The following is a 13,502-nucleotide window of genomic DNA, read 5'->3' as shown; positions in this document are numbered from 1 at the left end:
TATAACATCAACATTTAAAGCACAAAATAATGGTAATTTCTAATAGAAATAGTTATTCAGGTATTTTTCTTTCTTTTTTTACAGTTAGTAGCATTTAATGATAGTTTGTTAAATCAAGGAGCAGCGGTGCCATTCAATTCAATACTAATGTTAAATCACGAAACCACCAAATATGTATAAAAACTTTCCAAAAAACAAGTACATCCCGTAGTTTCTGTCCGAGCACTTTGAATGGTAAATTGCAAAGTACAGCTGTATTACCACATTTCTCAAGAAAAAAGTGTTGCGATACCCATGTTTTTGACAATAAAGTTCCAGAACTTGTGTTTACTTTTTCCTTAATGGATCCAGCTAAGAAAAAAAATACACATTTTCAACTTGCTGACCCATGAGTAACAAATGGGTCTGCAGCCACTGTAATTTCAACTAACATCATTTTGCTGCTTCAAAGCCATTTTGCAAAAGATGCTCTTGTTGATCTGATAGAAAACTTATACAATGTTCACTCATTAAAATAAGTTTTCGTTAATCTATAGTATTACACCAAACTTAAGAGGGGTAAAAATCATTAGTTTAGCAGTTTCATAGGTGCCAATTGACGAAAAATCTGTCGTTTATCACGTGATGAAATGTTTTGCACTGGAGAAAACATTTCATAATAATAAAAGGGGGAAAACTGTGGATTTTTTAAATTGCATTGGGCAACCCATGTGAACCATTTTTCAGGGACATTCCTGTATTTTTCACATCTCAATTTTTGAAAATTAAAAATGTCTCTTTTTTTTTTGTATATTCAATAAACCTACTTGAACTTTTTATCCTTCACTGAAATAAATTAAAGATTAAAACTATTTTTTGTCAACTTATAAATGAAAATTATAAATACAGTAAAATCTGTCTTTAATGGAACCTATATTGAGCAGAAACCTGTCAAAAAAATCTTGGTGCCATGATTTCAATACCAAAATGCAGATTTAAAAATACTTGGATTAAATGGAACCTGTCTAATGCAGAAATGGAAAGAAAAATTGTGCCTTTTGATGGAAAATTTCACACAAACACTTTGAATGTTTTGTAGACCAAGGGATCATACAAAATGTTAAAGTGCTTTACCAAAATTTATTATGTAATCTCTACTTGCCAATGTAAGTTCCACATCATCCACCCTTAGATGATCAAAAACCATTTATGCACTTGATGCTATGATTTTAATAAGCCATGTATAGTAAAGCAGCTGCTTTCTGAAATTGCAATAAAATTTTTTGGGAAACAGGCTTTTTTGTGGGAGAAATCAATGCAAGGGTTGGATTTTAAAATGATATGCAAGACTTACAAAATTGTACGCAAGCTGCTTTCAGTGATCGCAATACTGAGTAAGGCCGGAATTAGAGTAGGGTGAAGGGGCAACTGCCCAGGAGGCAAAATTTAGGGATGGAAATTTTTGGAGAGAACAAAAACACCATTATAAAATCATGAAATAATACAGTGTTAGGTCAGCATGCAAGATCACATTACCCCAAATTCAAAAAAAAAAACCTAGTTACAGCCCTGGTGCTGAGGATTACATAAACAAAAAAATGACAATGAACAAACAAACTGACACAACAGATATTAACACCTTCATTTAAAATTAAATGAAGAAAATCAAGAAGAACGTAAATGTCATTTCAGAAGAATAGCGTAGAATGACGTTTTATATATATGTTAAAATCTAAATATTTAATATATAAGTAATTATAAAGTAAATGTGTATTAGTTTATTTATTTTATTTATTTTTAAATTATTTACTTTATTTTGAATGAATTTATTTTTATTTGATTTACAACATTTCAATTACAAATGAGATCGTTACATAATTTAACATATATCAATTGAACCGTTATTAAGCAGAAACCTGTTTTGAACTGAAAATAATCTCAGCCCCTTGTGATTCCGTTGAAGATAGGTTTTGCGATACAATATTTTACCTCACATAGTTGTCATACTAAAGTTTTTTTCTTCTGTAGAATTTATTTTAATCCAATGTGATTCTTAGTAGCACTTCATTTATCACCATTAGTGATTTTTCAGCAATTTTAACAATCATTGGTAACTTAGTTTCTTTTTGCATCATATTTAGAGCACAACTGTTGATTTTTCCACACTTGAAAAATCCTGATTTCCGATATTTTTCCTAAGAAAACATGGTCAGCTTGGAATTACAAGGACTGAAAGAACTTTTCCTTTAGGGATTTTTTTATTCAAGAAAAGGGATTTTTAGGGTTGCTTTTATAAAGATACAAAAAATTGGAAGAATTTGGTTTTTGACAGGAAAATTTTAATAAGGCTGAAAAATTGGAAGCATTGGCACCTATGCAATCTACTAAGTTGCTTATCGAAAACTATTAGGAAATATATGTCCATTCCGAGAATAAATAATCAATAGCATTGACCAACACTTATCAAATTATGTGAACTCAACAACATTGACATCATTGGACATCATAGCAATAGAAGTTATATTAATAATATTTAATTTTCCATGGCTAATTTTGTTTGGAGGGTTGTCGTTACACAATCTTTATAAAGGTCTGTTGTGTAGGAAACTTGAATTACACCTCAAAAAAAATTAAATGGTACTTATGCAGCAGTTAAGTTTATGAAAAAAATTTTTAATGTACTGTATTCCCAAGAAATACAGTACCAAAAATCGATTCCGGATTAGTAAAAGTCAGTTCATGCATCAGATAGAAATGAAACCAGTAATTGAAAATTTTTTAGACAAATCCAAATACTGTATATACCTGATGTAATCCATTTACCAGTTGCTTTTTCAGCCAGTAGTTCAGTCACTCGATTTGTTTGGTGTTCGAGAGTTTCTTGGAGTGCTTTGAGTCGTGTCCGCAAGTTGCTGTTTTCTGTCAACAGCATTGTGTTCTCATGAAACATATCATTCACCGTCTCCATACCATCTTCTCCGACTACCCGTTTGCCCTGGAATTTGTTAATTAAAATGTGTAAGCCAAAAGTGAGATCATTCCAAAAAATTGAACAATTATTGCGGTAAATTATGATTTATCTCTAATCTGAAATATATCTTTTACATAGATCTTAGAATATTATTTTAACATTACTTTCAACATTACTTTGCCTATAACATTAATTTTTAAAGGTCTCTGCATCATACTTAGGAAGTTAGACTTACTCCTTATTAAATCCTCTCATTTTTGAGCCCCCCCCCCCCCTTTAATCCCCATTTTTGAGAATAACTTCTATGCAGTCCAGGAGCAACAGATGACATACTGAGGTCTCATTGCTCAGTGATGAAATATAAGGATATCTATTTCCTTATCATTGAAATTAGGCAATATCATTTCAAATATACCAATCCTACAAAAGACCTGCCAGACTTAACCTCGACCAAGTTGTGGAAAAAAATTCCAATAGTAGGAGCAAACAAAGCAAAGTGTTTACAAATCATGATGAAATTTCAATACACAATAAATATCATGTCAAAAAAAATGTTAAAAAGTACAATAGATCTCTTGTTGCACTCAGTTACTAGGGTCCACGTACCCCTACCTAAGTAGTTCACCAAAAACTGATCATATGATCTCACTAGCCAAAGATATCAGTCAGATCTCGTCTAGCTCTGCATCGTCTACAGGTTTTTCAGTGGAACAGTGATTGCACATATAATCAAGGCAGAGGTGTATGTGGTAAGGGGGCATAGTGGGGTGTGATAGAGTACACAAAGCAGTCGGGAAAATGGTGCAGTCATCTCCAACAGAGAGAACTGCTAGGATGTATAAAAGGTGAAAAAACTGAATGACAAATAATAAAACACATAAAAAAATTAATGGCACCATCGCATAATTACGCATGCGCGCTGCAGCAATATAACAATAGAACCTCAACATATCCAACTCAATGATACGAGTTCAGACATCCTTCGTGCCTAAGGTGGACCCACAGAGTATTAAGTAGTTGGCTACAATTCAGTAAACAGTGTTTTTCTACGTTAAATGGCCGTTATCACATACCTGCTTATATTCCATGAGTTCTAGTTGAAGCTGTTGAATTTCTCTTCTCAGAACTGATATCAGTTGACTGGACTTGTCTTGGTTGATACATACTTTGTTCTTAATATTCTTGGCTCTATTTGCATACTTCAAGGTGTTCAAGGTCTCCATAAAATCTCGATCCGATGGAGAAATACATGCTATCATCAGCGTTTGGCTAAATGTAAGAAAAAGATATCCAAGACATATCAAACACACTAATTGACACAGAACTATTTTTTATAAATGAAACCACTTTTTTTTTAAATGGCTTACATACTATTTGGAAATATATACAGTGTTTCCCCAAAAATAAGACCTGGTTAATGTCTATGTTATATTAATGTTTGCTTCAAAACATGCGCTAGAGCTGATTTTCGGGATAGGGCTACTATTAGGAGTATCCTGAAAAAGCATGAAGTTTCAGAACCAACCCAGGCAATGCATTTGTTCCGTCCTCAGCGTCAAACTGTAATGGTTGTTTACTCATGACAACTGCATTCATTGGGTAGCCAAAATATGTCATATATTGATTTTTTTTTTATTTATTGTTAGAAATGCTGTGGCAGTAAATCACTATTTGCAAGCAAGGATCAGGATGAATCCATAACCTAATGAAGCCCCAAAGAAATTTTCAAGATCTTCAACGGTGTTCAAAAATGAATTAGACTCGGTGGTTTGAATTTTCTGAGCAAATTGGGGTGCTTCACCCTTCCCTTATACAATCTTTGATCGATCAAACTTCTGATTGCGCCTTTAACAATATGATTTTTTATACAACTTTCTATAATTGTTTATTATTGGTGCCTGTTGCACACACACTTTGACCTTCATTTGATTCTTTGATTTACATAATTTTAATTGTGATGCACTATATGTAATCTTTGACATATCAATAAATTCTGGGTTTTGCCAGAGATGCCCGGGTTCCTCGCCCCCATGTGGCTGAGGTGCTTATGTTGCTTCTTCCGACAAAGCCTCAGTATCTCACAGTTTCTCCAGTAATTTTCTTCATTTTTCTTTGATAAAAGGCATAGTCTCTAATTATCTGTTTATGTAGGTGTTCACCTCTCGTCCAAGGATGCTTGTTTGGATATCAACAAAAATGTAATTATAGTTTATATTATAATTAATTTATTTCAAGTACACAGTAAAACCCCTCTTGAAGGACACCCCTTCAATGCCGTCACCCTTCTTTTACGGCCAAAAATAACAATTTCCCCCTTATAATAAAAGCATGCATTTCAAATCCCTGTCACCATTGTCTCACAGCCGAATATTTTTGTCCAGCCGGTGTCTGCAAAAGAGAGGTTCCACTGTATTAATTTCAATGAAATTGTTCATTTATATTTTTGTTTGATAATAAAAATAATAAAGTCTCATCATTTTTTATATATATATGGTTCAGTATATCTGGCATGCGTTGCAATGACGTACTAAATGCATCTGATTGACAATTTTAACTAAGACTTATTTTTGGGGTAGGCCTTATATTATGAGAATCCTGAGAAAAATAATGCTAGGACTTATTTTTGGGGTACGTCCTAGCATTATTTTTCCTGTTGAGTGATTCACTTTCATGTGTGATCCATCATGTGATTTCCAACTCAAACCAAAGTGTGCACATTATTACCCAATAGTACAGTGCGAGAAATAATTATAAGATACCACAAATATGCATGAAAAAAAAATGGAAAGAATATTTCCACAATAATGAAACTGAAGTACATGTATCGATCATGTTGTTTAGAACTGAAGGGTCGGAAAAAAAATGGTTTCAGTCCATAAAACTAAATTTTTCAGGAGACGGAAAAGAAAGTTTTTCTTTAGAAATCTGGTTTCACTTTCTGCATGGCATGTGGTGGACTCTGATCCTTTTTCCATCTGTGCATTGTGACTAAAATCATTGTTCCCCCCCCCCCCAATACCTTTCTTCCTTTATTACAGCAGACTGAAAGCATTTTTGCTTCTGGTGTTCTACATGGTTAAAAGAGACAGTTCTGAGCTACGAAAAACCGCAAAATATTAACTTTGATTTTTTTGGACTGAAACCATTCCCCGACCCTTCAATTGTGAGTGAAATTACAAGGACGCCCGAGAAATATTTTTTGATATTTTAATATTTTTGTGAATTTCAGTAAGAAAATAGGACAGAAACGTAAGACATTTTCATTTCCACTATTTTACAGTAATGTAGCACTGTGCTACTTTATACAAATAATTTTTATTATACAAATACAACACCACAACAGGCAAAATGCCCATCGAGGTGGCAATAAAAATATATTCCCTTTTTACAATTACCTTATCAGTAGAAAAAATACCATAGCGTACAGAGCTGCAAAAAAGTTAAATTCCTGAAATTTGGGTACAGAATGGTACCTACGCTTTTAAAATGAACATAGCAAATAAAATTTGACATTTTTGATGTGCTGTCACAAATGTTTTAAACCGTGCAATATGTGGCTCTGTAAAAAAATTATCTGGGCACACCACATGCTTATCTGCTCAATCAAAGTGCAATGTTTGCGCTCTAGCAGTAAAAATGTCATCCAGAAATATTAAATCTGTCTTACAACTGCAGTGCTCACAGTGAACTATTTCGAGAGTTCTACAAGTAACATCAAATTCATGAAAATGAAGAAAACACCTCCATTAACTTTGAAACACAAACAGGATCGTTTGAGTCTCGCAAAATTTACCATGCCTTGGACTCATCAGTAGTATTCTGCCCTGTTCTCCAATGAAAAGAAATTCAATCTTGATGGTTCAGATGGCTTCTATTCATATTGGTATGATTTGAAGTCTGCAATGCAGCAATTAATGAGCCGTCAAATGGGTGGTGGTTCACTGATGGTTTGGGGAGCATTTTCTGCCCAAGGAAAGACTGATGTAGTTTTTCTACCCTTAAGGATGAACTCAAAAGGATATGTAGCTCTTTTGCAGGAGCAACTTGGTGTATATAAAGAAGTTCTTTGTGTGCTGAGGATTGTATATTCCAACAAGATAATTCGTCAATTCATGTGTCAGGTCACTCAAAACAGTGGTCGAAGCAAGAAAACTCGTTCCTCTGACCTCAACCCCATGGAAAACTTGCAGGGCATCATTTGCAGATCGGTATACACAGATAGAAAGGAATTTTCTTCCATTGAGCATCTAAAAGCCACCATATCGCATACTTGGAATGATGTCTCTTGTGACTTTCTCATTGATTTGGTTGATTCCATGCCAAATCACATTTTTGCTTTGATTAACAACAGAGGTGGCTCTACAAAATATTGATTTTGGTAAATTTATTTACAGTTTGTTTGCATTTTATTTTACTTTTCCCTCAAAAATCAGTAGGTGTCTTATAATTTTGTCTATACTATATTTTTTGTTTTTCCATAAAATAGTGTGAAAATATTTTTCGAATTCCCAATATTTGTTAAGTTATTTTGCACTGTCATAAAAAAGCGTGAAATTTCTCACTTTACTGATCTTTGTGATTTCACTAGAATTTAAGAGTGTCTCATAATTATGTGTTTCGCTGTAGATTATTATTTGTTATTACTACAAAAATTAAACTGAAATCATGGAAAGATGAAATCGTCATCCAAAATAGTACACATTTGGTAAACATTATTCACATATTCATCACCTAGCCAATATGATTGTCAATAAGTTAAATGGAAATTCACTATTCAATAAACACAATCTTTCATACACTCAGCAAATGAAACATTAACATTTTATTGCAATTTGATGCTGTGGCAATCAACAGCTCAAACTATGGCAACTATGCACAATCGTAACCTCCTTTTTTTCCCCTCTGCATTTATTTGATCAATGGTAAATGTAAACTTGAATGATTAATATCAACAGGCATGACAAGTCTGATTCATAAAATTTGGATTCAACAATATTAAATTGCATGAAGAGATCACATTTCCATCACCTGTTGCCTCCAAGTGAATCCTGCAACAGCCTGGTCAGTTTCGAATCTCTGTAAGGAACATGGGTAGCTCGTCTTGCTTTGTCACCTAATGCTGATATCACATTTCCAAGAGCAAGCTGTTGGGAAATAAATATATTTTATGTTGCTAGTTGAATAAAATTATATATGTCGCAATAAAGCCATTAAAAAAAGAGAGGTTCAGATTGTGAGAGGACCAGGGTTTGAATCCCGGCTGAGACAGCAAACTTCTCTTTCCAAGTTCCCCTTGGCATAACATCCAAAAAAGCCTCTTTCATTCACACATGGCCATTGAAATTTTATTTGAAACACAAGAACTGCAGCGAATGTTTGATCATAAAAATAGAATACCAAACTGATCCATCACACCTACCACATTTAATGTGTAAAATTACATTTTGTTCACGGCATATAGTTTTATAGCTTCAGTTCCATGCTCACGCTCTCCAATAAATGTATTCCACTAAATTTCCATCCATGCTATGACTAAATTTTTCTAACTCAAATTTGGATAGTTCAATGTTTCCCAAAGTGAACAATATCACCTGAGGGGGCGATTGAATGGTTCAAGAGAGTGGTAGAAACTATGGGTTTAGTATAGGATCTTATGGGTGAGCTTGAGTTATGGGGGGAGAGGGAACCATAAGGAAAAAACAATTTTGAAAAAAGGGGGCGATGGAACAAAATGTTTGGGAAATTGTGGGATAAATGAAGGTAAAATCATTTAGTTTCTCACATTAAATTTTATGATTCATTCATTCAGACAAAAAAATCCCACTTACTAAACCACAGTTGATAGAAATCCCTTCTTTTGCTCGGTCACCAGTGGCGCCAGTCCTTTTCAACCTCTCAGATCCTGCCAAATCGACAAAATGGAATTTTGCAGTCAGTGTTTCTAGTTCACTTATTGGTTCCATGCCATTGCCAAGTTCTTCATCTAGAGGCTAAAAAACAAGATGAAAAAACTTGTGTGAACACTATCATCTCTATATATAACAATGCATATATGAATCTCACTGATGAGATATCTTCCATAATCCAGAACATAAATAATTTTTTAGATATTTACATTCAAAGATACCTGGAATCTAAGAGAGGGTGTGCACATAGTCAGTGACCAAAGAAATAATGCATATAATTTTTAATAATTGGTGACATAAGAATACAAAGATTGAAAAATTCTAATGGTCATATAATGTGGCAATTAAACTATTGTGTGTACTAAATTTTGGATTTTTAAAAAAATTGATTCATTAATTACAGATATTCTTAACGTTCTGTATTCCATGGGCCCCTTTGTGTCAATGAAATGAAGTTCATAGACTCCCAATGCTAATAAAATTAAGGCCATAGACCCCTCTACAAAATAATATTCAGTACAGTGGAACTTCGGTTAAAGAGCTTAATTCGTTCTGCCATCGTGCTCATTATCTGAATAGCTCGTTATTCAAATCAAACTTCCCCATAGGAAATAATGATAACTCGGATAATTTGTTCCACAATTATTCATTCACATAAAAATTATTAATAAAAATGGCATTTACAGTGTTGTTAACTAGAAGAGAACTATTTGTTAGGGCGATTATCATTGTTTGCAAACTTATTCTTTTTATGTTAATTTAAAAAAGAACCTTATCCAATGACACTTGCTTTTTCCTCCTTTTTAGGATTTCTGGGAAATAGGAAATTGCAATGTTAGTTGGACAGCTTCATTGCTTGCACACTGCTACAGCTGTATTTGGGTGGTTCTTTTCTACAGAGTTTTGCACATATTCCCACACTCTACACATCTCTCTAATCTCATTTTATGAGAAAGAGAGAGGGACTTCTTACTTTTCTCTTCCTCAGACGAGATACTATCCATAAACTCTTGCTGGTGCATGCAAAAGAGATCCATAACTTCATCTACCGTCAACTTCTAGACATTTTTCACCACTAGTTCTTGAATGCCATCCTCATGCACCTCCAGTCCATAGTTTCACCCAAGCAAACAATCTCTTCTACAAGTAGTGGCTTCTGTTCATCTGATAGCCCCTCAGTCACATTCAATATTGCAACCAGCCCATAGTTTTCTCCAGAATTTAAAAAGAATTTAATGAAAACTTCAAGTGTACATGCACATAAGGGTGGAACGAAAAAGGGTGTTTTTTCACTTTTTTTGGAAATTGATGTTGCTTTAGTATTCAAAAGATGCCTTTCAAGGTTTTAAGACGTTATACCAAAATCTAGGAAAATATTTTAATATCTTGAGGTTCCTCACGGAACCTAAAGGTCGAGCAAAAAGACTTTTCTAAGTGCACATTATAAAAATCTATGTAAACATTATATATACAGTGTATATATATATAATAATAATAATAATCAAGGAAACGGTTATTTTCCGGATATTATGCTGAGGTGAGCTCGGAAAGAAAAGTCATCACGTCTCCGCCGGGACTCGAACCCAGGCCTCTTGCATACCGGGCAAGCATGCTACCATCTACACCACTGGAGACACATGAATCTGCCTTCCTAATTTCACGCACTGTGTCGTGAGGCGCTGAAGTAGAGGCATTAGTAGCCTCTCTTAACTTCAGGAAATGGCCCCCGGGTGGGACGGTTTAGAGAGATATAGATGGCTTCTTTCTCAGCCAGAGATATCAAGGAAACGGTTATTTTCCGGATATTATGCTGAGGTGAGCTCGGAAAGAAAAGTCATCACGTCTCCGCCGGGACTCGAACCCAGGCCTCTTGCATACCGGGCAAGCATGCTACCATCTACACCACTGGAGACACATGAATCTGCCTTCCTAATTTCACGCACTGTGTCGTGAGGCGCTGAAGTAGAGGCACTCTACTTCAGCGCCTGCGCATTCTGAAATTAGGAAGGCAGATTCATGTGTCTCCAGTGGTGTAGATGGTAGCATGCTTGCCCGGTATGCAAGAGGCCTGGGTTCGAGTCCCGGCGGAGACGTGATGACTTTTCTTTCCGAGCTCACCTCAGCATAATATCCGGAAAATAACCGTTTCCTTGATATCTCTGGCTGAGAAAGAAGCCATCTATATCTCTCTAAACCGTCCCACCCGGGGGCCATTTCCTGAAGTTAAGAGAGGCTACTAATGCCTCTACTTCAGCGCCTCACGACACAGTGCGTGAAATTAGGAAGGCAGATTCATGTGTCTCCAGTGGTGTAGATGGTAGCATGCTTGCCCGGTATGCAAGAGGCCTGGGTTCGAGTCCCGGCGGAGACGTGATGACTTTTCTTTCCGAGCTCACCTCAGCATAATATCCGGAAAATAACCGTTTCCTTGATATCTCTGGCTGAGAAAGAAGCCATCTATATCTCAATAATAATAATAATAATAATAATAATAAACCTTTTTTGGGGGGAGGGAAATGAGGTGGGGACAAAACTATAACCATGTTCCAAATTATAAAAACAAAAAAAAAACATAGTTTGACGATATAGGTGTCAGGAGGATGCCTCTATTGCTTCCTCTGTTATCACACTTATTACATTTCACTTTTTTATAAAATAGTCAACTTTTTTCAAATGATGGAAGAGTACTCCTTGATTTTACTCTGGCTTGAATGAAGCCTTCACGACTCTTGGTTGTTGATACAGCAAGAGATGCTTCAGTTATGAGTCGTACTCACTGTTCAACTACTTGTGTGTGACACGGTAAAATTTGGTATAGATGGAAAAGCGGGTTCAGATAATTTTTGTGAGTCCAGTTCCTGACTTTTTATAATAGGTGGTTCAGTCACTCACACTTGATCACATGCAATTAGTTCCGAATAGTGCTTAGCAGAAAAGTTTATTTTCGGAACATGGAATGTACGGATTTCTGCTTCTGATAAAATCCTTCATTTCTAATTTTTAGAATTCTCTTGATTCTCAGTTTTTTGCTCGTACTATTTCCACAAGATATATCTGATCTGCACTTAAATCACTGTTGTCACTGTCCATTATCGGAAGGTTATTAGAGATTGGTTTAAATATCACAATATATATATATATAGGTAATCTTTCACAATTTTCCAAACTTTTTCCGATATCACCTTGAAGCCCGTGTTGGACTGATGGAACATCCATCTAGATGCTGCTTCACAAGATGCCTTAGAGGTAACTCATTGAAGTGAAAAAGACAAATAAGCCATGGCAAGGGATGGCCTATTTCTCTCTCTATTAATCTGATAATACCATTTTTATAACCAGTGTTGGTAACAGTTCCGTCGTATCTGATCGCCATCAATTTGTTCGTATCAAAATCTTGCTTATTGTCATATTTGGCTTCCCTTTCGTCAATAATCCAACATCTTCCAGCACAGCAATCGCGATAATTGCAGCCGATCGATCAGACACATCAATTCTATCACAAGCAAGAGGAACATTTGGTAATTCATTTTTCATCTGTGAGGGTGATGGTAGAACTTCAAAAGCAAATGAAGTACTTGCTTCGGCACAGATTGATGGGCCAGCTTCAGGTACTGGTAGATGGAAATGATAACTTCAACGGAAAACTGTATTTTGGCTCATATAGATCACTTTCCTCTGAATTGTTGGATATAGATGAGTTTTCAGTGGTTGATGAACTAGTTTCCGCCGTTTCTTCTTGAGATGGACTTCAAATGGGATACCATTTTCATTTTCCTTTGTTCATTGTTTTTCAATTTCTTCGTTGTTAGAACATCTATTCGACCAATGGCTATCTTGCGTGTACTTCTTTGATCTTGCAAGAAATCGCGCTCTAAATTTGGGATCTTTCTCAACTTATCACACATAGTCTTCAAAATCACATTTGCATGGTGCAATGGCGAACAATTTCCGTGCTTCGCACTGAAAAGATTCCAAGTTCAACTTGAAGGTTTGAGAATCTTTCCTTGTTTTCATATTTTTCTGAAGACTTCTGTATTTACAGTAAAAGGCTTTGAAAATTTTACACATCCGTTGGTGAGAAACCGTAGGAATTGAAGCAGTTTTCCAAATAGTTTCTATCTTTGGAACGATAATTTCAAGAATGTCTGCAATAGCTGGATCTTTTCTTGATTGTTGTGCCTTCATATTGCATTGAGTCAGCAAATAACAAAGCATAACATCGCCATAGGTGGGCAAGACCTGAGAATCCAACTCTTTAGGATTGTTACTAAAATGTCACAACGATAAAACGTGTTCAGGGAAATAGGAAAGCCTCCTCCGCGGTGTCATGTTATAGAATTCCACACATGCGTAAAACTTTAGGGGCGATGAGGAACCTCAAGAAGTATGAATTTTGGGGAAAAAAAATTAGGAATGGCATTTCTTCACATAAAGGCATATTTTAAATTCTATTACAATAGCAATTTCGAAATTATTTTTTTTCGTTCCACCCTAATGCACATGGCCGTAATGCTGCTACACCTAGTTTCGTATCGTAAATAAATATTCACACACAAATTCCCACAAGTGTGAGGCACGCTTACCGGAGACTCTCTCTGTAAGAGAGAATATTACCAAAATTCCATAACACGTGTGAGCGAAAGCAA

At 35.3% G+C, this 13,502-nt stretch overlaps 1 protein-coding gene across 1 annotated transcript in view; it reads right to left on the bottom strand.

The window, feature by feature from the left end:
* The window catches only part of LOC149083477 (kinesin-like protein KIF21A), a 103,493-nt gene that overhangs the window by 73,082 nt on the left and 16,909 nt on the right, over positions 1-13,502 (bottom strand). Inside the window, exons 8-11 of the mRNA XM_089233999.1 lie at positions 8,779-8,940; positions 7,979-8,094; positions 4,024-4,219; positions 2,785-2,974 (exon numbers count right to left, since the gene is read on the bottom strand). Of these exons, the coding sequence (XP_089090125.1) occupies positions 2,785-2,974; positions 4,024-4,219; positions 7,979-8,094; positions 8,779-8,940 (664 nt within the window). The remainder of the gene's footprint in view (positions 1-2,784; positions 2,975-4,023; positions 4,220-7,978; positions 8,095-8,778; positions 8,941-13,502) is intronic.

The sequence above is a fragment of the Pholcus phalangioides genome, unplaced genomic scaffold (genome assembly GCF_987345545.1).
Source record: "Pholcus phalangioides strain wild (caught in Gottingen) unplaced genomic scaffold, Ppha-v1.0 ptg000008l_1, whole genome shotgun sequence".
NCBI classification, from domain to species: Eukaryota; Metazoa; Arthropoda; class Arachnida; order Araneae; family Pholcidae; genus Pholcus; species Pholcus phalangioides.
Note: the sequence above shows the minus strand (reverse complement) of the source record. Positions and strands in the feature narration are given on the sequence as shown.